Here is a 25,520-nt window from a genome sequence, read left to right on the forward strand (position 1 = left end):
CAATGTTATTTGGAACGGTCGCATTCCCTACTGCCACAACTGGAGCATCATAGCCATTAACTACATAAAGCCATGATTGAAAATGACGCACTTGAAGAAAGGCACGCATATCAATTTTCCACCACAAGTAATTTGAGCCATCGAAGACTGGTGGTACGTTTATAGAGATAAGACCTCTGTCCATATCAGATCGCTACAAACACATACTTGTAAGGTCTTTAATGTGTTTCCCTGTTCTGATACCAATTGAAAATGCGGGGGTCTAACAACCACACCCAATAATTCATTTGGTAATCTGAGAGGACTTACTCCAATACACTTTCTAGAGAATCAACTAGACAATCATACTCAGTCTAGAATAAAGTATACCAAAGAGTTTAATATCTCTAACTCTTAATTCAATCCGCAATCAACAAATAGAAATCTGCGAGACCGATTGAATATAAGAGGAATTACTTGAACGGTACCAAAGACCAATGTTCAAGTGTCAATCAATGTAAATCAACAACCAAAGGTTGGATATTCTAATTGATTGATCTTAATGCACAACCTGTGATATTTCAATTATATAACAAAATATAATGCGGAAAAGAAATAACACAAACACCAGAATTTTGTTAACGAGGAAACCGCAAATGCATAAAAACCTCGGGACCTAGTCCAGATTGAACACCACACTGTATTAAGCCGCTACAGACGCTATCCTACTACCAATTAACTTCGGACTGGACTGTAGTTGAACCCTAATCAATCTCACACTAACTCAAGGTACAGTTGCGCTTCTTACGTCTCTGATCCCAGCATGATACTACGCACTTGATTCCCTTAGATGATATCACCCACAACTAAGAGTTGCTACGACCCAAAGTCGAAGACTTGATAAACAAATTTGCCTCACACAAAAAAAGTCTACAGGATTGAATAAATCTATCTCCCACAGAAATACCCAAGATTTTTTGTTCAGTCTTTTGATAAATCAAGGTGAACAGGAACCAATTGATAAACCATACTTATATTCCCGAAGAACAACCTAGTATTATCAATCACCTCACAATAAACTTAATCGACTAGCGAAAAAAGTTATTGTGGAATCACAAACGATGAGACGAAGGTGTTTGTGATTACTTTTCTATCTTTCCTATCTGAGATATAAATCTCAATCCAATTTTACAATTGCACTCAATCACGGTAGAAACAACAAGATCAGATCACACAACTACATAGAGAATAGTTGGGTCTGGATTCACAATCCCAATGAAGTCTTCAAGTCGTTAACCTACAGGGTCTCGAGAAGAAACCTAAAGTTAAAGGGGAATCGACTCTAGTTATTCAACTAGTAGCACACAGGAGGTTTGGGGATTAGGTTTCCCAGTTGCTAGAGTTCTCATTTATATAGTTTTCAAATCAGGATTTGCGATCCAAGTTACCTTGGTAACAAAACATTCAATATTCACCGTTAGATGAAAAACCTGATTCAACCAAGATAATATCTTTCAACCGTTATATCGAACTTAGCTTGTTACACACAAGTGAAATGTACCCTCATTTCGGTTTATGTAACCGTACCCAATCGTATACACCATGTTGGTTCACAAATAGTTAACCGAGGTTATCCATATGATTACTTTCATATCAACCTTATTCATCTTAACCATAACTAGTTCAAATGACTCAAATGAAACTAGTTAAAGAGTTTTTCAATTGCTATATTCTCATGGATTTATACAAGAACACAATTGAAGCAAAATCGGTTTGATTCACTCGAATCGATACATGAACATTATAGCCACGGTTTTCAAAGATTGCATCTCTTATTGATAAATGTTTTAGGTTCATGTACAACCGATTTTAGAAAGTAACCACTTAAGTATGCGTACTTAAGTAACCGGATTTGAGTTTGTTTTAGTGTTCAAACTCAGCAGAAATCAACGGACGTGAACTTTCCGCCAGTATGCATATGGGTACACGTACTTTAGGTAACCGGATGAGTTTGGTTTTGGTTTTCAAACTGAGCAGAAATTCACGGACGTGAACTTCCTCCAGTATGCGTACGGGTACGCATACTTACCCGGTTTCCTACAACCTTTTTGTATACACACAAGCATGCATGCTTTAGGCTTCCAATTTTAGACTTATACATTAATGTGAGAACACACTATGCTTATATCCAAAGATGGTTGCAATATTCTAAACTCTTTATTTCAATCATTGAAACATTCTTCAATAATGACAATATCCGTTTTCACACACTATTAGCATCAAAGCAATTTTCAAGATATTGAAATAATCATTACCGAAACATTCTAAGGCTTACACCAAATTATTATATCACACAAACCATGTAAGATGTTACTCGGAAATTTTATCATGATATAAGATGAACTTGGTTGAAGCGAAAGCTTACCAACACATATTTCGAGAAATATGTAAGCGAGGTATACTCAACTCGAAATCTCAAATGTGTATAGAGAAAACTATATCGTAACACGACTTATGTCTCAATATAGGAGATAGAGTAGAAATAAACCAAGTGATAGATGAGGTTAAGTCTCCACATACATTTTGTCGATGAAGTTCCACAAGCTCTCCTTAGTAGTTCTTCGTCTTCAAGTGTTAAACGCCGTGAAGTATAAGCTAAACTACACAAACTATGTCCTAGTCCGAGATATCTATAAATAGGCTAGAAATCAAGACTTAAAGTTTTGATCACTAACATTGACAAACATGCTTGAGATAGCAACGCATGCGAGTTCGACCGAGCAGTGCTCTAACAACTCCCGTATAGGCATGCGGTAGCAAATTATCCCACAAGGATGATTCAAATCGAAGATATAGATCCATTTTGGAAACAATTAACATTTAGCGATCCATTACCAAATCAAGGTCTTGGGGACGTGTTTTGCGACAGGGAGGCACACAAGGAATTTTTTGATAAGCATGTTTCTTTACTACCGGAGGAAAGACAACTTTGGTTTTATGAATTGCAGAAATTCAACCGTCCATTCACTAAAGAAGATATTTTTGAACCTACCAAGAGGAAGGGCAAGGGTAGGCCTTCGAACAAAATAATAAAGAAAAAGGAAATGACAGAAGCTAAGAGAAAGGTTCAAGAGGGTCCATAATTTACTCCTTCATTACGAAGAGATCTTTCGGTTTTTGAGAAGTTGAACGAGTTGTACAACGAGTCGAACGATACGGATACATACAAACGTAAACGAAAGGACATGGAAAAAGGCGGACCAAGACGAGCTAGTGAAATGAAGGTAAAGGTCCCCAAGAAAAAGGTGGTTGATGTATCCCAAGAAGGTTCAAAAAGAAAAGTTGATAGTGGAGTCAAAATTAAAGACCTAATTGTTTCATCCCAACAAGGTTCATCAACCAAAGAAGCGAGTAGAGTCCAAAGAAAAGTTGGTGGTGCAGTTGGTATTAAGCAATTAGCGAGAAGCCGAGGTGATGATGTCAAAGCATCGATGGTCGAACCATCGTAATATACAAAAATTACATGCACTTTTTACCACATTTTATTCATGAGTACGTCAAGTCCACCGACGATATTGAGGGCGACGAAAATTGTGGTTACAATGTGTTCGTAGATCAACTTGGACCTTTTGAGGAGGCAAAAAAAATGGAGTGACGACCAAATTACTTATGTAAGGCAAAAGTGTTTTCTTGAACTACGTGGTTTCCCCAATTTCTACAAGCTAATGATGATATTCAAAAGAGATGACTCGGAGGCGGTGTTAAATGAGGAGTTCAAAGCATTTGAACGACGTTTAATGGGTAACACTATATTGACAAGTGAATATTGGATGAGAATGCCAATATGTGGCTATCTACTCGCCAACTCATTACATTGCGTTATTCATTCCATCTCCTATGGACATAGTGTTACATATGCACCAACAAGACGTATTTTTACATAAGAAGAATCACCAAAGATAATCATCATAGGGTTTGTGAACATGAGCCATATCGGCCTCCAATTGTAAGATGGATGCCCATTACCTCCATTAAGGAAGGGAGACGGTGGTGATGACGAAATACCATTGGGTTGGTGTCATAGGTTCGAGGAAAGATTTTAATTGTGGGATGTATTACATTTTTAGAGGGATGACCCTTGTCTACTAATGAGTTCCGATGAGGTTGACTATGAGTAAATGTGGTATGAAGGTTAGTGATATTATGATAATAATATTTTTTGTAGGGTAGTGATTAAAATGATAATATGATAACAATGTGGTGTGAACCTATGTATTTTTTGAATCACTCATTATAAATGAACAATCTAGTTTTACTCTTATTATGTGTTTACAATGATAATATGATAAAAATGTGGTTATTTAGAGGTGTTTACGGCCAGGTTATACGCTGACACGACCTAGCCGCAATGACCCAAGTAAGTTTTTCGCAGAACTACGGCTGAAACACCAAAACGTGAACACGTTTACGGCTGGGAATCCTACCCGTATTTATGGGTACTGTCAGATTTACAGCTAGTAATCCTGGCCGTACCTCGCCCTGGAATGTCAGTATCAGATTTTACTCCGTTACGGCTGAAACACCTAACCGCGAAACCAATCTCGGTTAGGAATCCTACCCGTATTTCTGGATACTTTCAGATTTACGTCTTCTAGTCGTACATCCAATTTACGGCTGGTAATCTTGGCCATAACTCGCCCTGGAGTGTCAGTATCAGATTTTACTCCGTTACGGCTAAAACACCTAACTGTTAAAACCAATTTTGGCTAGGAATCCTCGTTGTAACTAGCCCTGGATTGTCAATATCCAATTTCAGTTCGTTATACTTAAACAAGAATCTGATAAATTAAGAATCAAAACACTAGTATTCATTCATTCGAGGTAAATTAATATCCCATTACTTAAAACAAACGAAATCACCCAAATCCATAACCTAAAACATGCTAAAAGTAAGTCTGCATAATGACAAGCTGGAATGACTTAAACAAGTAGATAAAACAATCATCCACTACGACCAACAACCTTGGGAACATCCTCAGAAGATGATAAATAACTGTGGGGAGTTTGGGAACCACTCATCCAATCATCCTCGTCGTTAGTATAGAGATCATCCTTCGTTGTATTATGTAACTCCTAAAGCCTGAGAAGCAGTGTTTTTTGTTGGTCTCAATCCAAATATAAAACCTCCTCAATATTACGGATCAGTCTCCTGGCAATCCACTTAGCTCGCTTGACCTATTTTTCACGTCATTCAATTAATAGTGGTACATAATTTGAGAAACGTATACAAAAAAATAATCATATACTTAGCATACGCACAATCATCGTAGCAATATCACACATTGGTAGTTCCTGGGGTTCTTTCTCCTTTTCAGGGTTCCTAAAAATGGTGAAAAACATATCAGAAGATATGACCAAATCACTCACAGTTATACATTTACGGTTCAGAACCAACAAGCGACCCATCCATATTACACAATATCGGCTGGAAAATGTGAGACTTCCTAACCGTAAACATAGTCTCGGATAAAAAACATGCAGACGACCCATCCGTTTGACATAGTTGCGGTGAGAAAGTGTGACACCACCTACCGTAAAAATAGTATCGGCTAAGAAATATAAATAACGGTTAGGAAATTCCCAGTCGAAACAATCATCACCCAATTTTTTTCTATAAACACAGGACAACTTGCGGAAAAGTCCCATCCGTAAAAATATTTCACGATTGGGATCTCGAATTTTCCTAACTGCATGAGACATTAACGGCTGAGAGTTCTTGATGTCCCAACCATTAGGTATACATTACGGCTAGGACGATATGATATCTTAACCGTAAACGCTTTAGAAAATCATTTTTGAAAACCCTAAAATCATCAATCGAACCTATTTTTTCAATCTAATGGTAAAATAACTGGTGGATTTTTCGATTCTTACCTAGTAGGAGTCATTTTTGGAGGATTCGCAGGTGTTTGAACAGACTGGTTCACCACATCTCCATTAAAAGGAACATCAATAACTTGACCTGTTTTAGAATCAGAGTTCAATCGGTCGGATCTTGTCACTCTTGATCTTGCTGCCATCTTGAGAATCAAGAAGAAGAAATTGAATCACGTTGAGCTGCGTCAAAAATCAAAGGAGAATAGAAGGAGATAATATTAGGTTTTGGAGAGTGTTTTTGAGAAGAAGAAGAGAGAAAATGAAAGAGTTTTGATTTTTGGTTTTGAATTAGGATTAGATTTTGATTATATAAGATTTGATTTTAAAATTGATTTATTAGGGAGGGATAAATCTGAATTTTCAATCACTTAAGATCTCCCCCTATCCATATTTTGGTTACCAAAGTACATTAAGCCCCCAAATTCCTATTGGGTTCAAGCCCCAATAATAGAATTCTTACTTAAAGATAAACTCTTTCTTTTAAAATGAATTTTGAGCCTAAGTAAATTATGCATTTACTCAAGGACAACAATAATCTTCATCTGCCTAATTGATTTTATCAGGTACAAATAGATCAAAAGTAGGAGCACCTGTATCATGTCTAACACAAAACAAATCAAAACAAAGCTGAAGTCAAAAGTGTATTGGGCGTCTTAGGAGATCAAGCAAAAAAAATAAGAAAAATTTATATTATCAACTTTGTTTCATGATCGTTCTTGTCTTTTAAGTTAACCAAAGATTCTCTAACTTCTAACTAACAGAGGCATCTAAATACTTAAAGGCCTAGGTAAATAAAGCTTTCACATTGAACGGTGAGGAACCCTCGTTTCCTATTGGCCGAAATAGGCATTTTTTAAGTTTTGTGAAACGAGCGTTTTAGTGAGGACACTTGGCGAGACATGATTGGTTTAAAAAAATATAAAAAACTAAAAAAAAAAAGAAACCAAATTCAATTTGGAATTCGTGATGTTACAATATTTAGGTGAGGACACTTGGTATATGATTGGTTTAAAAATTATAAACTCAAAAGAAAAGCCTAACTTATCGTGTTTGGAATTTCAAGTATCTACCATATTAGGACTCTTTTTGCGGAAAACAATTCCACATATTTCACACATATTTTCTGCGAAAATAAATAAAATATTCCCCACCTATTTAATGTATTTTCCCCGCCACACCAAATCAAAAATACATCCCCACAGGGCGGGGAAAAGCCCCGTGCTTACCAAATCAAAAATGCATCTCCACGAGGCCGGGTGAAACCACACGCACACCAAATCAAAATGCATCGTCATAGAATGGGGTAAACATCGCACACAGAAAATAAAAAATACATCACCACGGGACGGAACGAAGCCCGCGTTCACCAAGTTAAAAGAAAAAAAATGCCCAGTACATAGCACAAGCATAAATCTAGTCTCATTGATTATGGGATAAAGTATTTCCTCTTATACAGGACAAAGAATAGATAGATTTCGTAAGGTGTTCTGACTCCCTTATTGAAAATACTTTTTGTTCCTTATCGGTTGCTTGCTCTCTACTATAGGATCCGATAAAATGACAACAAAATAAATTCTAAATCAACTACAGAGAAGTATCCATTTAGAAGCGCCAAATGATAAAATTCTGTTGTAAAAGGAAAAGAATCCTTTATACTATCATGTTCTTGTATCATGGTTTAGTTCCTAACAAACACTGTAAATCCTATGAAAACCATATTATTATTATTTTTATTATACAACACGTAATATTTATTTTTATAGGTAAAATAATTTCATTAAATCAGAGGAGGAATTACATCCACGCAGTGAGAAAGTTTGGGGTATAACCAAACCATTGACCATTGCCTCTAGAATTTCTACAATATTTGGCCGCAGTATCAGCCATATTTGTGAAGCTTCTGTTTAGAAATTCAAATCTGATAAAACTAAAAGAACTTATGACAGACTTACAGTCGTCAAGAATAGAGTTGTTAAACCAACATATCTGGTTGTTATTATTGTTTAAGTAATCTAAAACTAATTTTGCATCACTAATGAGACAAACTTTATCTTTTCCTTTCTCCCTTGCCCATAGAACAACCTCTAGAATCGCCAAACTTTCAGCTTCCTCTGCATCTCTGGTTATGCCTGAAATGGTTTTGCACCCAAGATAGTTACCTGCATTATCATTCATGATAAGACCAATACCCGAAAATTTAGTATTCTTATGAAAAGATACATCAGAGTATATAATAATGCAATCCTGGGGTAAATTACTAGTTGCAGCTGCAAAATCCAATCCAGTTGGTGGAGTAGAAGTTATAACTGGCTGGGTTTCATCACTATTCAAATATTGTTCAGTTTCTATCACTAGTTTCATGGCAATTCTGAAAGTAGAATGATGATTCAAAGCTTTATCCTGAAATATAAAAGAGCATCTATCCCTCCAGATACACCAGGCTATTGTGAACACATTAACAACTTTATCTTTTAATGTAACATAATTTAACCACTTTGAGACCCAATCTGCCATGCGACTGTTCAAGGTTGAATCCTGGAAAATTTGATCTCTATATGGAGTAAGAGACCAAACTGCTTGAGCAAAAGGACAATGGAGGATATAATGTTACGTAGATTCATAAGTATTTAAGTTGCACATACAAAAAGTAATATTAGCACCAGTGAAATTAATGGATTCGACAACTACCTTCAAAACAGTAGCTTCAAGAATTGTGGCTGGCAAGTCAGCAAATGCACTACCATGAATGACTTAAGCGTGTCCACACCAAAAAATTTATAATTGTGAACAACAATAGCAACTTGAAAACCTTAATGATAATACCATATAATCAACATTGGTTTCCGTGTGACACCTAGTAGAAGGGTTCGGATCACCTGTCCCCTATTTTCCTGTCTCTTCTCCCAGCCAACGATAATACGCCACATGTTTTTCTCTATATTATTTTATTTGCAAATTCACGACGAGATTATATTAACCTAACGTCGTTATCGATCACTAAAACTACCATGTTTTTGGTTGATAAACTTTGATAATATCTCAAAGATCGTAAAACACAAGGAATTTTACAAAAATCATTTTTTCTTTTGAGAAAACAAAAAATCAGAAAAAACAAAAACAAAAAGGGAATGTCGTTTAGATCCACAAATCCGGTTTGATGAAGCTTGTAGTGTTCAAATCAAAAAATTTAAGTTCGCGGAAGATCTGTTTTAAGTTCAGAGAATGACAATCCAAAAATGGGTGAAAACAGACAAAGTGGTTATAGTTAAGAAAATATCTAAACTGAAACAGAGAGGTTTGAGTTTTCGAATTCAAAACTAAAATCACCATCCACAGATTACTACTCACAAAATTAGGTCCCTAAAATCTACCATTATAATCGTGTTATAAAATCAAGAGCAAAGTACATCGAATGCTGCTTTCAATTTAGGATGGAGCCAAAGTATAATTGAAACTATAATTATCTGGCTTGAGATTTAATGTTAATTGATTGGGGAATTTATCATATTTACTGGACCAGGATGACTATATGGACAAAAAAATACAGTGGACGATGAGAACGATGAAGACGGATAAGAACGATGAAGACAACCTTGCCATATTAGTCGCCGTTATCTATTACTTAAACATTTCTTAGAGAAAAAATGTGGCACATTGTCATTGGTTGGGACAGGAAGGCATAGCAAAATAGGGGACATGCGATCCGGAGCCCCTAGTAGAAAGAAACCTTTTAGGAACATACAAATGGAGTGCAGCAATGATGAATCGTTAGCTTCTCCTGTGGGATCATCTTCATCATCCCAGTTGACAACCACATCATCATCTCAAAGTGACAAGGTCCCTTGTCCCTTCAAAATTTTTGATGGTTGTATCAGTGGTGTTTGGGGAAGAGGATATGCAAGGAGTGCAATCCTTCGACATATTACTAATATACACTTTCCTACTGCAAATGCCAAAGATATCTGCAGAGAGAGAATTCACAATAATCCAGATTGTTTTGATGCATGGGATAAGATATTATTTGACTTACGCATGTGGATCTGTATTAAATGTATGCATATCCATGCTTGGAAGAAAGCGTGTATGTCAAATTCCAATCCTGCTGATGTAATTGCTGGTCCCTTGAATGGCAATGAGGCTGATTTTCTCATTCATGGAGTAGAAAACTACCATACAATGTTTCTTCCTCTTCTGCCACCAACAATGACAGCAATCCCTTGGATGCTCAATATGCAGTTCATCTCACTGTGGAGATGCTTGACAAGGTAATACGAAAGCAAATTACCACCATTGTAGGTATCCCCTCAACTTGTAGATTACAATTCTCCCGAACTCTTAAAGCTGCATTAGACAATGTCATTGCCAAACCTATGTATCTATATGCTTGGTTGCAACTGCTTTTACTCCCTGCCTGCACTTTCAACCTTTATGTTCCGAAGTGCTCATCGGAAGAACGTTCAGGAAGTGGCTGCCATCAATCAGGCTTTGATGCTGTGAAATGAGCCAGAAGGATGTTTTAACTTGCCCCAAAAATTATTAGGTTTCTCGAAACCTAATCCACATCACAAGCCTATTCTGAATAAGAAGAAGAAGAAATCCAATGTAGAAGCTAGCAGAAGGAAGATCAGTCATGGGAATTACTCAGCTGCTATTCGCATCATGTCATCTAATGATGTAGCTCCTTCTACACCAGATACTCTTTATGAATTGTAGCAAAAACACCCCCTGCACCTCCTCCTGCCATTCCCATGGAGAACATCTCATCCACGACCTTATCAATGGATGCTACATCGGTACTTTCTGCCATTAAGAGCTTTCCAAAAGGGACATCATGTGGGAGAGAAGGTCTCGGAGCCCAATATCTGTTGGACACAATGAGTGGCCCTGCCGCTGCTATTTCCGATGACCTACTAAAATCCATGGTTGGGGTTGTTAACTTGTGGCTGTCAGGTCAGTGTCCTCCCATACTCGGAGAATATGTGGCTAGTGCTCCTCTCACTCCACTGCTCAAACCTGGAGGTGGGATGAGACCAATTTCCGTAGGTACTATATGGAGGCGGTTGTGTTCCAAATTAGCCGCGACCTCTGTAATCAAAGATATGACAGAATACCTCGGTACTTACCAGTTGGGGGTTGGAATACCTTGTGGGTGTGAAGGAAATATGTGTGCTCCAAACCGGCTACTAGAGATGAAGGGTTGCGAGTCCAACATGACTATGTTGTTGATTGATTTTTCCAATGCCTTTAAACTAGTTGACATGTCTACTTTGATTAAGGATGTAAGATCTCACTGCCCTAGCATTGCAAGATGGGTTGAATTTTTTTATTCAACACCTGCAAGACTCTATTACAATGACATTATACTCTCTTCTGCAACAGGTGTTCAGCAGGGTGACCATTTGGGTTCACTTTTATTTTCTCTTGTCTTGCAGCCTATTGCTGAGTTGATTGCTGCTCAATGCACTCTAGATTTCCATGCCTGTTACTTAGACGATGACACCATAACATGTGACACTCTAGAAGTGGCCAAAGCTTTGAAGATCCTGAAATTTGAAGGTCCCAGAAGGGGATTACACCTAAACATCTCTAAGATGGAGCTTTTTTGGCCCACAACTGACCCCAGACCTGGTGTCTTCCCAACACAAATTGGCTAGCAAGATACTGGGGTTAAATTGCTCGGTGGCCCTATCAGCCTCGACCCACAGTTCTGTAGCAACTTGATACAGGCGTGAGTCGACAAAATTGTACATATAATGGCATGCATTCAAAAACTGCAAGACCCACAAAGTGAGATGCTTCTTTTACGCAGTTACAACGGAGTTTCTAAGCTGTATTTTACCTTACGAACTACAAACCCGTCCGTGCTACATCCTGCCACAGTGGAGTTCGACAGGCATCTAATGAGGTACCTGTGTAAGTTAGTAGTGGGAGATGGGGCTGGGTTTGGCACACTCCAGGAGCGCATAACATCTCTGCCAATCAAAAACGGTGGTCTAGGTATACTCACTATGGCTGACACAAAAAAATATTGCTACTTGGCTTCCTGTGCCCAGACTCACTCTTTACAAAACACTATCTTATCATACACCCCGGATGTAGAAAATTGCCATAGCTATCAAAGTACTTTGCAGGCATATGCCCAGGCTTGCGGGATATCTCCTTCCAGCATTGACATCAATGACGTCGCCCCTCATTATATGAAGTCTCTGGCGGCTAAATACTTTTATGTCATCGTCGAATAGATTCCCACAGCTTATCGCATGTCAGAGCGTGACTTTTTTCTTTGGCAGAGTAACCGGACTGCACATGTAATGGACTTTGTCAAAGCCATTCCGATCTCTGTGTTGAACCAGTCTGTTGGACCTAGACATTTTCGGGTTGTGCTACAATACCGTGTCGGCATACCATTGTTTGAACCAGACTCTATATGCTCCAGCTGTGAAAGGCCCATGGATATATTTGGGTATCATTCCCTACACTGTGCTAAAGACGTCGAAATTAAATTCAGGCATGACTTTTCACGAGATGTCTTGTCCGATATGTGTTATAGGGCAGGAGTACATGCAAGGAAAGAGGTCTCCTTAGGGTTTGTGTCTAACTCCAACAAAGAATACAAGCCAGCTGATATCTTGGTGTATAATTGGGAGGATAAGAAAGATGTATGCTCGGACGTCACGGGGGTTTCACCATTCACAACTGCCAGGCCACGAAACTTTGTACCAGGGCATGCCATTTCAGCCGCCATTACCCGTAAACGCCACAAATACCTTGACATATGTGCTGCCCATGGATACGGTTTTGGAGTGCTGACCTTCTCTACTCTAGGTGAACTTAGCGCAGATACAATCGCATTCCTAAAAATATTGAGAAACTGTCTCATTAGTCATGACGTCAATTCCAAGATAGGCGGTTCTCTATTTCATAGGCTAGTCATTGTTATTCAAAAAGGTGTTGGCACCCAGCTTGTTGCTCGGCTTCCTTCTACCAAAGTTGTTGTTGATATGTAATGTACTCTTGTTTGATAAAATAAAATAATAAGAATAATAAATAATACGTAAAGTAATAATAATAATATTAAAATAATAATAATAATAATGTACTCTTGTTTGGCGCTCAGCTTGTTGCTCGGTTGCCTTCTACCGACTTGTAATATACACACTGTCGTCTTGCTAATAAAATGCCCTGAGTGGTTCAATAATAAAATAATAATAATAAATAAATTCAGACATGATCCGTCGTCTTGGGCATAGACAGTTTAGATCGGTATTGCAGTATCGTCTAGGCATACCCCTTTTTGATGAAGGCAGCAAATGCTCTTGTTGTGGGAAGCCCATGGATATCTTCGGCGATCATGCCATCCACTGTGCTAGTGAGGTTGTCTTAAATTCAGACATGATCTGGTGAAAGACATCTTGGCTGATATGTGCTTTAGAGCTGGTGTGGTAGTCAGGAAAGAGGTTTCCGTGGGTGTCATCAATGGCAAGGATCTTCGACCTGCAGATATTATGGCTTATAATTGGGAAGATGGTAGAGATGTGTGTCTTGATGTCACCGGTGTTTCCCCTTTCACTAGTGCTAGAACCCGCGGCTCCGCTCCGGGTCATGCCATTTCAGCGCCTGTCACTCGCAAGAATAATAAATATTTGGACGTCTGCTCTTCACTCGGGTATGGATTTGGGGTACTGGCCTTTTCCACCTTTGGGGAGCTTGGTACGGATTTTGTTGTTTTTCTAAAGAGAATTAGGAATTGTATGGCACGACATGATGACAATTTCAAAATGTGCAATTCTCTTTTTCATCGGTTAGGGATCGTTATTCAAAAAGGTGTTAGCGCCCAGCTTATTGCTAGGTTGCCCCCCTTTTTGAGGAAGGTAATAAATGTACCTGTTGTGGCAAACTCATGGATATCTTTGGAGACCACGCTATCCATTGTGCTAGTGAGGTCGGGCTTAAATTCAGACATGATTTAGTAAAAGATATTCTGGCAGACATGTGTTACAGAGCTGGGGTTGTGGCTAGAAAAGAGGTTTCTTTGGGCGTCATCAATAATAAGGATTTTCGGCCAGCGGACATCATGGTTTATAATTGGGTAGATGGGAAGGATGTTTGTCTCGACGTCACTGGGGTCTCTCCGTTTACTAGTGCTAAGACACGCCACTTCATACCAGGTCATGCCATTTCTGCAGCAATTACTCGCAAGAACACTAAATACTTAGATGTTTGCACTTCTCTCGGATATGGGTTCGGTGTTTTGGCTTTCTCCACTTTTGGCGAGCTTAGTACGAATTTATTAACTTTCCTGAAGAGATTAAGGAATTTCATGGTAGGACATGATGCCAACTTTAATATAGGCAATTATCTTTTTCATAGGCTAGGAATCGTTATTCAAAAAGGTGTTGGTACCCAACTTGTTGCTAGGCTACCCACCATCTCTTGTAATATTGATTTTGATTAATAATAATAATTATATAATAATAATAATAATAAGGCTCAGGTGGTCATCCCCGTTCCCCAAAGATTTAATACGTTCCAGGAGGTTCGAAGGTTCGAGTCCCTGATGGCGCAATATTGCAGAATTTGACATGGAAGCTAGAGTTAGCTTGCCCCCCTTGCGACATAATCGCCCCCCCCTATCCGCTTCGGTTCCCTTGGCTGGTTCCCGATAAGGCTCGCTAGTAACCTAGCACGGCAACATGTTAAAGTAATGTTGTAGTGCGTTGTTGGAGCTTAGCTTGTTAGGCTTCCAACTAATTTCATGTAATAATCGTTATCCAACAATAATAATACGAAATAAATAAATAATAATAATAAGAAGAAGAAGAAGAACGGGCCCTAGATCAGCTGGTCATCCCCGTTCCCCAAAGATTTGATGCGCTCCAGGAGGTCCCAGGTTCGAGTCCACGATGGCGCAATATTGCAAAATTTGACATGGAAGGTAGAGTTAGCTTCCCCCCTTGCGACATAATCGGCCCCCCTATCCGCTTCGGCTCCCTTGGCTGGTTCCTCATAAGGCTCGCTGGTAGGCTAGCACGGAAACCTGTTAAAGTAATGTTGTAGTGCGTTGTTGGAGCTTAGCTTGTTAGGCTTCCAACTAGTTTCATATAATAATCGTTATCCAATAATAATAAAAATAATAATAATTGTTAAATAGATAATTGTTTTTGTTTTTAAAAAATAAAATAAAAAATAATAATAATAATAATTATTATTATTTTTAATGCAAATCACCTCTGAGGGCTTTTATTGAAAATGAACAACGAGTTATACAGGGTTTGTTGGCAGTCTAGCCACCAACTGGGCACCAACGCCCTTTTGGATTGCAATGCCTATTCTATGAAATATAAAGTTTCCAGAGTCACAGTTTGCATTATTGTTCGCAAGACAATTCTTCAGTCTCTTCAAGAAAGTGATAGTATCCTCGCCTAGTTCTCCCAGAGTAGTAAAGGCCGGAATACCCAACTCATATCCATGAGTTTCACAAGCAGTAAGGTACTTGTTGCGCTTTCGAAGAACCGCTCTAGCAATGGCCTGGTCGGGTGCAAAGTAACGAATATCATTCGTGAAGGGTGAAACACCTGTGATGTCGAAGCACGTGTCTTTTCCATTCTTCAAGTTATAAACGAGTAGGTCAGCAGGTAATAGTTTAGTGTTATCCCTTGAGATGAGACCAAGTGAAGCTTCCTTCCTGGCAGCTATTCCAACCCTATGACATATGTCGACGTAGATATCTCGAACAAGATCGCGGCGGAACTTAATCCCGACCTCACTAGCACAATGGAGGGCATGATCTCAATATATGTCCATCTCCTTATTGCAATTGGTGCAATGACTGCCTTCGGCGAACAACGGAATGCCTAGGCGATAGCTGAGGACGCATCGAAACTGATGAGGACCTAGTGTTTGATTTAAGCCATGTATGGGTAAGGCTAGAAAGTAATCTTGCGCGTGTTTCAACTTGTTGCACTTCCAAAGTACAACATCTCTTGCTGACAAAGAGAAGGTGTTGGGTATCCGTTTCTTGATAGCTTCGAAATAAGTTGCATCTACGGAATGCATAGAATGCATGAATGGATGAGGGGGGGAGGGAGGGGTTGTAATATCAAAGCTGAGTGAAGAAGACTGATTTCCACAAACCTGGTTGTATGTCTGCAAAGCCTGCTGAATTGTAACACTAGGATTTCCCGGGGTCGAACTGCGCATAATAGTTTGCTGAACAGCTTGTGTCTGAAACTGGGAGGCTAAGTAACATTATGCAGCCGTGTCGGACATGGTATAGATTCCCAGTCCGCCATCTTTGATAGGGAGAGTTTCTATACGAAACTTTAACGGAACGAACCCAGTTCCATCTACGGTGATCAGAAGTCTTAAGTATTGATATAACTGATCATCGAAGCAAGAGGCAGCTTGTTGTACTACAGCAGGATCAGTTGTGCGTAAGGTGAAATACAACTTGGATACCCCTGAGCAGTTGCGAAGCAGTAGAAGCTCACATTGGGGGTCTTTGAGTTTCTTCACTACATTCATAAGATAGACTGTTTTCTCCACTCTTTAAATAACCATCTCTTTGCAGAATTGTAAGTCGAGACTTACAGGACCACCTAAGAGTTTTACCTCAGTTGATGGTCTGCCAATGTTGGAGGGGAAGATGTCTGGATCATAGCTACGAGGGTATTAGTTAGGCCAAAAAATCTCCGTTTTGGATGTGTTTGGCGACCATGCAGTTCAGTGTGCTCGAGAAGTTGGACAAAAATTTAGGCACGACATGGTGAAAGATGTCTTTGCAGATATGTGTTACAAAGCTGGCGTAGTGGCACATAAGGAAGTCTCACTAGGCTTTTCATCAAATACTGTGGCTGCCCTTCGACCGATAGATATCCTTGTACTCAATTGGGAGAATGAGAAATACGTGTGCATGGATGTTACGGGCATTTCACCCTTCACTACTGCCATCACTCATGTATTTACGCCAGGCCGAACTATTTCTATGGCAGTCACTCGGAAACGCAACAAATATATGGAGACATGTTCGTCCCATGGATATGGGTTTCAAGTCCTAGCATTTTCTACGTTGGGTGAATTAGGCGACGAAACGATTGCTTTCTTGAAGAGGTTACGAAACTGTCTCCTTAGTCGTGATGCTAATTACAAGTTTTGTAACTCCCTTTTCATAGACTTGGTATCGTGATTCAAAAAGTTGTAGGTGCCCAGTTTGTTGCTAGGCTACCTGCTACCGATGTAACTCCCTTTTTCATAGACTTGGTATCGTGATTCAAAAAGGTGTAAATTCCCAGTTTGTTGCTAGGCTACCTGCTATCGATGTGTAAGTGGCCTTTGTTGTTTTATAATATTAATAATAATAAACCAAAATAATAATAATAATAAACGTGGAAAAATATTTGTAGCCCGTTTTCATTTTTTTATACTACAAACCCGCCATTTAGATACTTTATATCTGAAACCCAAAATTAGTTTTAGGAGTTTTGTTTTACTAAACTAACCTTTTATGTTATCCATTAGATTATTTCTGATATCTAGTTTTTTAAAAGTTGAAATTTTTAGCCAACATGATATAAGAACTGTGATAAATGAAAATATTTCAAATCCCTGAATTTACTGCCTAAATCTCGTGCTTATCAAGGAATTGTTTTTCATTTTCTAATTGTCACTGCCCAGGATGAGTAAAACCGAAAACATTAAACAAATCTAAAAATAAAAAAAAATTTGATTTATTACCATCATCGTCAACATTGTTTTAAAGGTGTAACCTTTAAAATCATCCAGCTTGGTTTTTCATGATTGTAATTTTTTCTTTCACTTGTTAAACTTGATTTTCACTGTTTAATCTCCATTTATAAGTGAAAGATACACTACACAAAATCATGGAATTTGTAACGTTGAAAAAATGTTAGTATCTATATATTGTAACGTCAAAAAAACGTTGGTAATGTTCCGTTATTATTAGTGTTATAATATTTTATCAACGGTTCATTTTATTACAATAAAATTTTATTAAATAACGGTTTCATTCGTTGGAATAAATACACCAGCTGTTATCTAGTCAGCACAAGATTTATCTAATGTCATTTTGTTATAACAGATAGCCGTTATTGTGCAGACCGTAACGGCCTATAACAGTTCGGTGTAACAGATACTGTAACAGCGACTTTGTGTGTAATGGTTGACTTATTTCCACTTGTCCTTCCTTGTAACAGATGCTAATCGTTGTTTAGTTGATTGTAACAGATTGGATTTAACAGTTATTGTAATGATTCACAACCGTGATAGCTTAGTGTAACGGCTGCCGTACGACACATGTCAATCGCTTTTAACGTTTAAAGTAACGGCTTTAAACCTTGATGATTGATTGTAACATTTCGGATATAACAGCTTGTTGTAACGATTCGATTCGTAACAATTGATTGTAACGTTTGCCGTCTGCCACGTGTCTATCGCTTGTAACATATAGACTAATGGCTTTAGACGTTGATAATTCATTGTAACAGTAATGAATTTTCCAGGTGTGCTAATTATTAACATATTTTATAACATTGATTCTACATTGGTAAAAAAATAGTTTTCAAAAAAAAAAAGTTTTTTACTGTTATAAATAAGCTCCCATAATTGGACCCCGCAATGCAGTCCATTTCTGAAGCTGCATTGCAATTCATTTCTGAACCTGCAATACTGAATCTGAAACCCATAATTCAATCTCACTCCACAGTACATACACTCTCATTCTAGCAACACAAGGAATTCATCATTCAATTATTCTGGAATTCAAACTCATTCCACAATACATACATTATCATTCTGACAGCATAAGGAATTCATTCGTTAAACTATTCTGGAATATATACTCCTCAATCATTCACATACGTAAAGTATATATGAGTATCATTTTTACATTGGAAGAACTGCTTAAGCCTAAAAAAATACATGGTTCTCTATATGGTTATAATCAAATGAGAAGGGTTGTGTTTTTCAGCAGTATCTAAATATAAGCAAGTATTGTTCTGCATTATATATACCTTGGCTGAAAAAAGTTGTTCATCCTCCAAAAGAAGTCGTCCAGTGACATCATAGTAGCCTTAACCAGCTCTTGCCATCAATTCCAGTATCCTGACAAAATAATAAATGAAACAAAAACCAAAATTAGAAACAGATCTCATAGGAGAGAAAGATTCATTCAGTAATTTGGCCATTTCGTTTTACATGATCATTCTGGATGTGATACTTCTGCAAACAATAAAATTAGTGACAATCAAATTAGGAACAATGTTCGCGGGAGAGACAAAGAATCATTCAGTTACATGTGCATTGTCATTCTGGATTTGGTACATATTTATTGCTGAATACCATTCAATCATAATAATTTGAACATTGAAGACATAAGTATCAAAAGTTTATATTTATTTGACAGAATTGTAACTTCCAATTCACATACACGGTTCATATGAAAAAGTCTGAGAGAGTGGTAGTAAGAGTTTACTCACCATAAGAATTAGAGACGAGAATGTGCTACTTCTCAATTTTCCTACTTCCACATCTTCGCAGGACCAACACTGTCTCATATCTTCTAACTTGTCCACATGTCTAGGTATTCTTGCACATCAACAGTTCTAATTATATTTCTCTATTAGTGTCCTGCAACGTAATACAAGGGCAGGGATAAACTTAATTCAAGAATATTGATCTTGGTTACAAGTTAATCCCTCGCTTGTACAACTTTGCAAGGCCAACATGGTCTCACTTGTTCATCATTTGTCCAGCTTCAGGTGTTTTCATCAATGAATCCTCGAAAATAAAAGAGAACGGTAGTATGAATCAACCAAATTTTTCATTTAGAGGAGACCATAATAATGACAAGTAATGCACATAACTTTAGTGTGTTAGGAGTTTACTCACCAACTGGAATTAAGTAGGCTGCTTATCAGGATTTCTGCATCATTAATCTCCATAAGGTAAGCATTATTTGTGTTAAGAGAAACAACGCATATGCATCGACTATTCTGAAATTTAACAAGTAATATGTCTCTACAAATACTCGATGTAGTGAGTTGTTTCTTCTACCATAAAAATGAACATCTTGATCTTTTGTTGTTGTATACCTAACCTGCAACCAAATTTTCATCAAGTGAAAGAGACCATAATAATGATAGGTAATTAATGCGAGAAACTCTAATGTGTTAAGAGTTTACTTACTAACTGGAATTAAAGAGGTTACTTGTCAGGTTTGCGGCATCTATCTTAATAAGGTGAGCTTGATTTGTGCCAACATAAACAACTCACCTACATCGGGTTTACAGAAAATTAATATATAAAATAATATGTTTTCTCTAGAAAACTCGCTGTGGTGAGTTGTTTGTTCTGGCATAAAAATGAATATCTTGTTCTTTCGTTGTTGTATACCTATCTGACAAGACCTGTTCAAGATCTCAGAATAAAATCATTTGAAGCAACTTCATTTATTCCAGCTCTTGAATAGTCTTGCAGGAACAGACAACAGTCTCTTATCTTTTTCTTCACTTCAGATGGTACTGCGACACTAACACATCTCCAACTTCAAGTCTTCCAGTCAATGAGTCCTCAAAAAAATAAAAAGAGAATGGTAGTAAGTGAGTATTTCAGTCAGGATAAAATACTGTCAAGGGAAACTAATTATCATAAGAGTTTAGTCACCAATAGAATTAGAGAGGAAAACGTATTAGTTGTCAAGTTAGCTGCATCGATCTCCTTCATTTACAGAAAACTTAACGACTAATACGTACCCACTCTGAAAAATCTATGGTGGTAATTGTTAGAGCATTGCTCGGTTGAACCCACCAAGCGTTGGTATGTCAAGTTTGGTTGTCATATTTTAGTGAATCAAAACTCATTTTAAGAGTCGCTCGATTATGTACTAGAGTTAACTTCGTATAGGTTAGCTTGAAAGTATTAGGATATGAGACATTACAAGTATTGCGAAGACTTGAAGAAGTGAAGAAGTAAGAAGCTACAACGACAACATCATCCTTCCACTTGAGGTTAGTGATATTTGACTTTAATTGTTTCATTCCCTAACATATCTTTCAAGTCGTGCATATTGAAAACAAAACTGCGAACCATGAACACTCTAGATAGACATAGTATTAAGGAATACAACACGAGGTTTATTTCTTAACCATTAAAATTTGTAGATAAGACATCGACATAATCGTTTAAATGCTATTGTAATTATGTATGGGTATGATATGAGGATTTCATTCTAGGAAACAATGTTTTACATGTGTTTTAAGGAAGTAAGTTCATAAACTTGTTTATGAATCGAAAAGGAAATCGCTAGGCGTTATTGGTATTGTTATTCATTGCATCTCTTGTGAACAACCAATATGTGTGATTTAGTATAACCGCTCATGACTTGTTTGTATTCTTGGTAAAACTATTCACAAAGGCCTGACTTATGTATTGGTATGACTTTTATTAGTGAACCCGATCTTAAGTAATCACCTGAGATGGTATGATGGAGTTTGTGATCTGTGTATGACCGAATCTGGGTAAAGGGGAACCGATCCTAGTAAGAGGTGCAACACATCACAAAAGGGAATCGATCCTTGTATGAGATGCATCAAGTTTTTAGCAGAAAGTGGAACGATCCTATGACATGTGCAACACGTTTTTAGGCAATGGGGAAACGATCCTATGGACATGTCCAACACATATAAGTTAGATACCATATATATGTGGGGAACCGATCCTAGTACCTAGTCAACCGAATTTTGGAAATCTAGTGTGACTATGCACAATACTCACATGGAGGTAGAACCGAAACTTGTTTTGGTAGAACCGTTACACCCATGATTTGTGATTGAGTGTTCTTGATCAATCACATAGTTCTTGAAAGTTAGATGAACCAATTCTAAACTTGTTTGGAAGTGTGGAAAATCGGTTTCAAGGTTGTAAGTATGAAAGAGGACTTACAAAGTAAGGATGTCGACATAATTTGAACATGTGTTGCAATGTTTATATTTTATTGTTCAAAGTTATTCCTTAATAGCTAAAGGAAGAAAATCCCAGGATCGAAAGATAAATAAGTTAAGAATCTTTTATTTAAGGTTGTTAATTTTATTTTAGGAAAATGAGAATTAGTAATGTGCATTTACTAGTTAAAGATTTTCCAAAAAGATTTTCGGTCAATATTTTGGACAGAGCATTTCCAGGAATTATGGAAACCGAATTTGGAATATATTGCATATCTTGAGAATATTTTCGGTTTTGGGAATTCCTTGGTGTCCAAACTTCTTTGTCTATAAATACTTGAAGTTTGCATTTCTAGCAAACTAATTCTTCGTGACAGCAAACTTCCTCGGTTGTGTTGTTACTGGTGTAGCCGCCTATTCGGAGAGGAGAGTAACCTAATTAGGCAAAATCTCTTACGGTCGCTCAGTTTAAAGTCTTCTTTGGGATTGAGAAGCTCTATTAGTACCGCTGGTGGGAAACTAGATAATTACGGTTTATCTTGTGTTTTCGATCGATTTGATTGACTAAAGGTGGTTGAACTTTGATTTCACCTAGTTTTATGCTTGATAATATTCTCTTCTGATATAAGATTCACTCAAACTAGATCGAAGTTTCGACAGGGATCTTTAGACAGTTTTTAGTTCTAAAGACGATCCTGTGATGATCTATTGTTAACCGACTCAATTCTGTGCGTGATTGATCACAAGAGATTCAAGTTGTTGTGTGCAGGTGTTTATTGAATATTTAAGAAGATTTGAAGACAAAGAAGATATTGAAGATTTCTGATTTGGGGTTCATAATCTTTGGTGTGCACAATACTTGTTTCGGTATAAGAGGATCCAACTATAATCGGTTTATCCTTGTGGTAGATTGGATTGATTAGTTGTGTAGATCGACATCAATACGATTCTTTGTGATTAAAAGTATTGATTGCAAAATATTAACAATTACCTTTGGTAGTTGAGAATAAGATAGATCTAAGAACCCGACGAAGGAGTCTATTGAGATAAACATAAGAGCCTTTGTCGAACTCACATCACTTGGTTGAAGAGAGTCGCTACCAAACAGATTTGTTGTTCCTTTACTGTTTGGAATACGAACCAAAGAAATTGTTCCTAGTACGTGACTTATTCATAAGTTGGAGGCGTGGGAATACAGACGGAACTAGGTGAACTATAGGTTTAGTTGCTTAGTCTCAACTATACGAAGTTGGTTTAATTTTGTGTAGCGGCTTAATCCTGAGAGTATTCAGTTCTGGACAAGGTCCCGGGGTTTTTGTGCATTTGCGGTTTCTACGTTAACAAAATCTTGCTGTGTCATTTACTTTTATTTTCCGTATTATAATTGTTTTATTCTAATTAAAGTAAATTACACAAACGTTAATTCCTATTTACTTGGTAAGAAATCATATTGTGTTTGGTTAATTCCGAACCTTTTTATCAAGTAAACATACTTCGTTGTCATATTGTTTCGATCTCGTATCCATAGACGATTACACGAAGTGCGAACCGATTAGTGTCATTGTCTCGACTCAGTCCATAGACAATCACTTTCGGAGAAAGGACTTATAGGTAGGAAAAGTTTTAGCTTGAGGTATATTTGGGTACCCTCGCTTTTTCAGTAAGTTACACCTGTTGGCATGAGTCATGTAAAACATATATTTCAAGAGATCACAATAGGCAAGTAAACAAATATGAGATTGAAAAGGAAACCTGCACCTTCGCATAAACAATGTCTTATATAACGGCTATGCGAGCACATCTCTAGGTACCTCAAAACTACCACATCTCTTATCTTGGTGTACACTTGTCCTGCAAGGCTACGTAAGTGGTGGCAAAAATACATTACAAGATATGCACTTGTTACCTATGAATTTTTGCCACACTTACACAGCTTCAAGTCGCATCAATGAATCCTGGAAAAACAAAGGGAAGGGTAGTAAGAATCAACCAATTTTCATCAAGAGAAAGAGATCATAATAACGATAAGTAATGCAAGAAACTCTAATGTGTTAAGAGTTTACTCACGAACTGGAATTAAAGAGGTTACTTGTCAGGTTTGCGGCATCGATCTCAATAAGGTAAGCTTGATTTGTGCCAAAATAAATAACACACCTACACAATGTTTACGGAAAATTAAGATATACATTAATATGTTTTCTCGATGAAAACTCTCTGTGGTGAGTTGTTTATTCTGGCATAAAAATGAATATCTTGTTCTTTTGTTGTTGTATACCTATCCTACAACCAAGAGAAACTAATTACTATACGATTTTACCCACCAATGGAATTAGAGTGGAGATGAGTCAGTTGGCAGGTTTGCTACATTGATATCATTCATTTACAACAAACCTAACAACTAATACATCTCCACTCCGGAAACTGTATGGTGGTAATTTGCATCTTTTGTCAGGAATTATGTTAAAAACATACTTGAAGAGATCATAATAGGTAAAAAACAAACCTTATGGAAACCTGTAGCAGCCTCATGTTCACTCTCCAACTGGAATTAATGAGGTTACTTGTCTAGTTTGCTGCATCCATCTCTATGAGGGGATCATGATTTGTGCCAAAATATACAACCTACATGCACAAAGTCTTCAAAAACTAGACAAGTAATATGTTTTGTCTCCGGAAACTCTGTGCTAGGTGGTGCATCTTTAGGCATAAAAATGATTTTCCAGTGCATTTGTGGTTGTACGCCAATCCTGCAATTCATGTTCAACAACTTGGAATCAAATCATTTATAGAAACTTCATTATTGAATAGATCATAATAGGTGACAAAACAAACCTGCGATTAAAAAGGAAACCGGCAGCAGCATCGCACTCATGGGAATGGCTAGAATCCTAGACGAAGGATACAACTCATATTGATGTATGTGTATACTAATCATGCAAGGCTCTCTAAGGGTTGGAATAAATTCATTCTGACAAAGTTGATTTTGTCTAATAATAAATTTATTCAAATGCTTAAACAGATTTGCAGGACCAATCTTGTCCATATAGGAAACCGGCAGCAGCATCGCGCTCATGGGAATAGCTAGAATCCTAGACGAAGGATACAACTCATATCGATGTAGGTGTATACTAATCCTACAAGGCTCTCTAAGGGATGGAATAAATTCATTTTTACAAAGTCATTTTGTCTAATAATGAATTTATTCAAACGCTTAAACAGATTTGCAGGACCAATATTGTTCATATAGGAAACGTAACAACATACCACATACAGAACAAGAGGGAAATATATTACAACCAAAAAACCATAAATCTAGAGCAACAATCTGATGAATGAGATTATAGTTTAATAAACCTTATTTGGGTTGTAACCTATAGAAAGATATTACACCATCCAAGAGAAAACAAAATGTAAAGCAGTAAACATTAGCATATGAACAAACTATTGAAAGATAATGAAAAACACTAAAAATCAGTAAACCTTAAATGTAAAGCAGAAATCTATTGAAAGACATTACACATGGATGCTAAGCAATAAACAGAATAGATGTTAAGCAGTAAACAACAACAACAAAAAAAAATCGAAAATATTGTTAAAATCTATTGAGATCACAACCATGAAAAGCCTAATTTTAAAGGGAAAAGTACA

General features: G+C 37.3%; 1 protein-coding gene across 1 annotated transcript; it reads right to left on the reverse strand.

The window, feature by feature from the left end:
* Positions 1-7,710: 7,710 nt before the first annotated feature.
* LOC113279991 lies at positions 7,711-8,430 on the reverse strand. The gene has a single exon (XM_026528622.1). The coding sequence runs from the start codon at positions 8,428-8,430 to the stop codon at positions 7,711-7,713; it is 720 nt and encodes a 239-aa protein (XP_026384407.1).
* Positions 8,431-25,520: the final 17,090 nt, after the last annotated feature.

This window comes from Papaver somniferum, chromosome 5 (genome assembly GCF_003573695.1).
Source record: "Papaver somniferum cultivar HN1 chromosome 5, ASM357369v1, whole genome shotgun sequence".
Taxonomy (NCBI): Eukaryota; Viridiplantae; Streptophyta; class Magnoliopsida; order Ranunculales; family Papaveraceae; genus Papaver; species Papaver somniferum.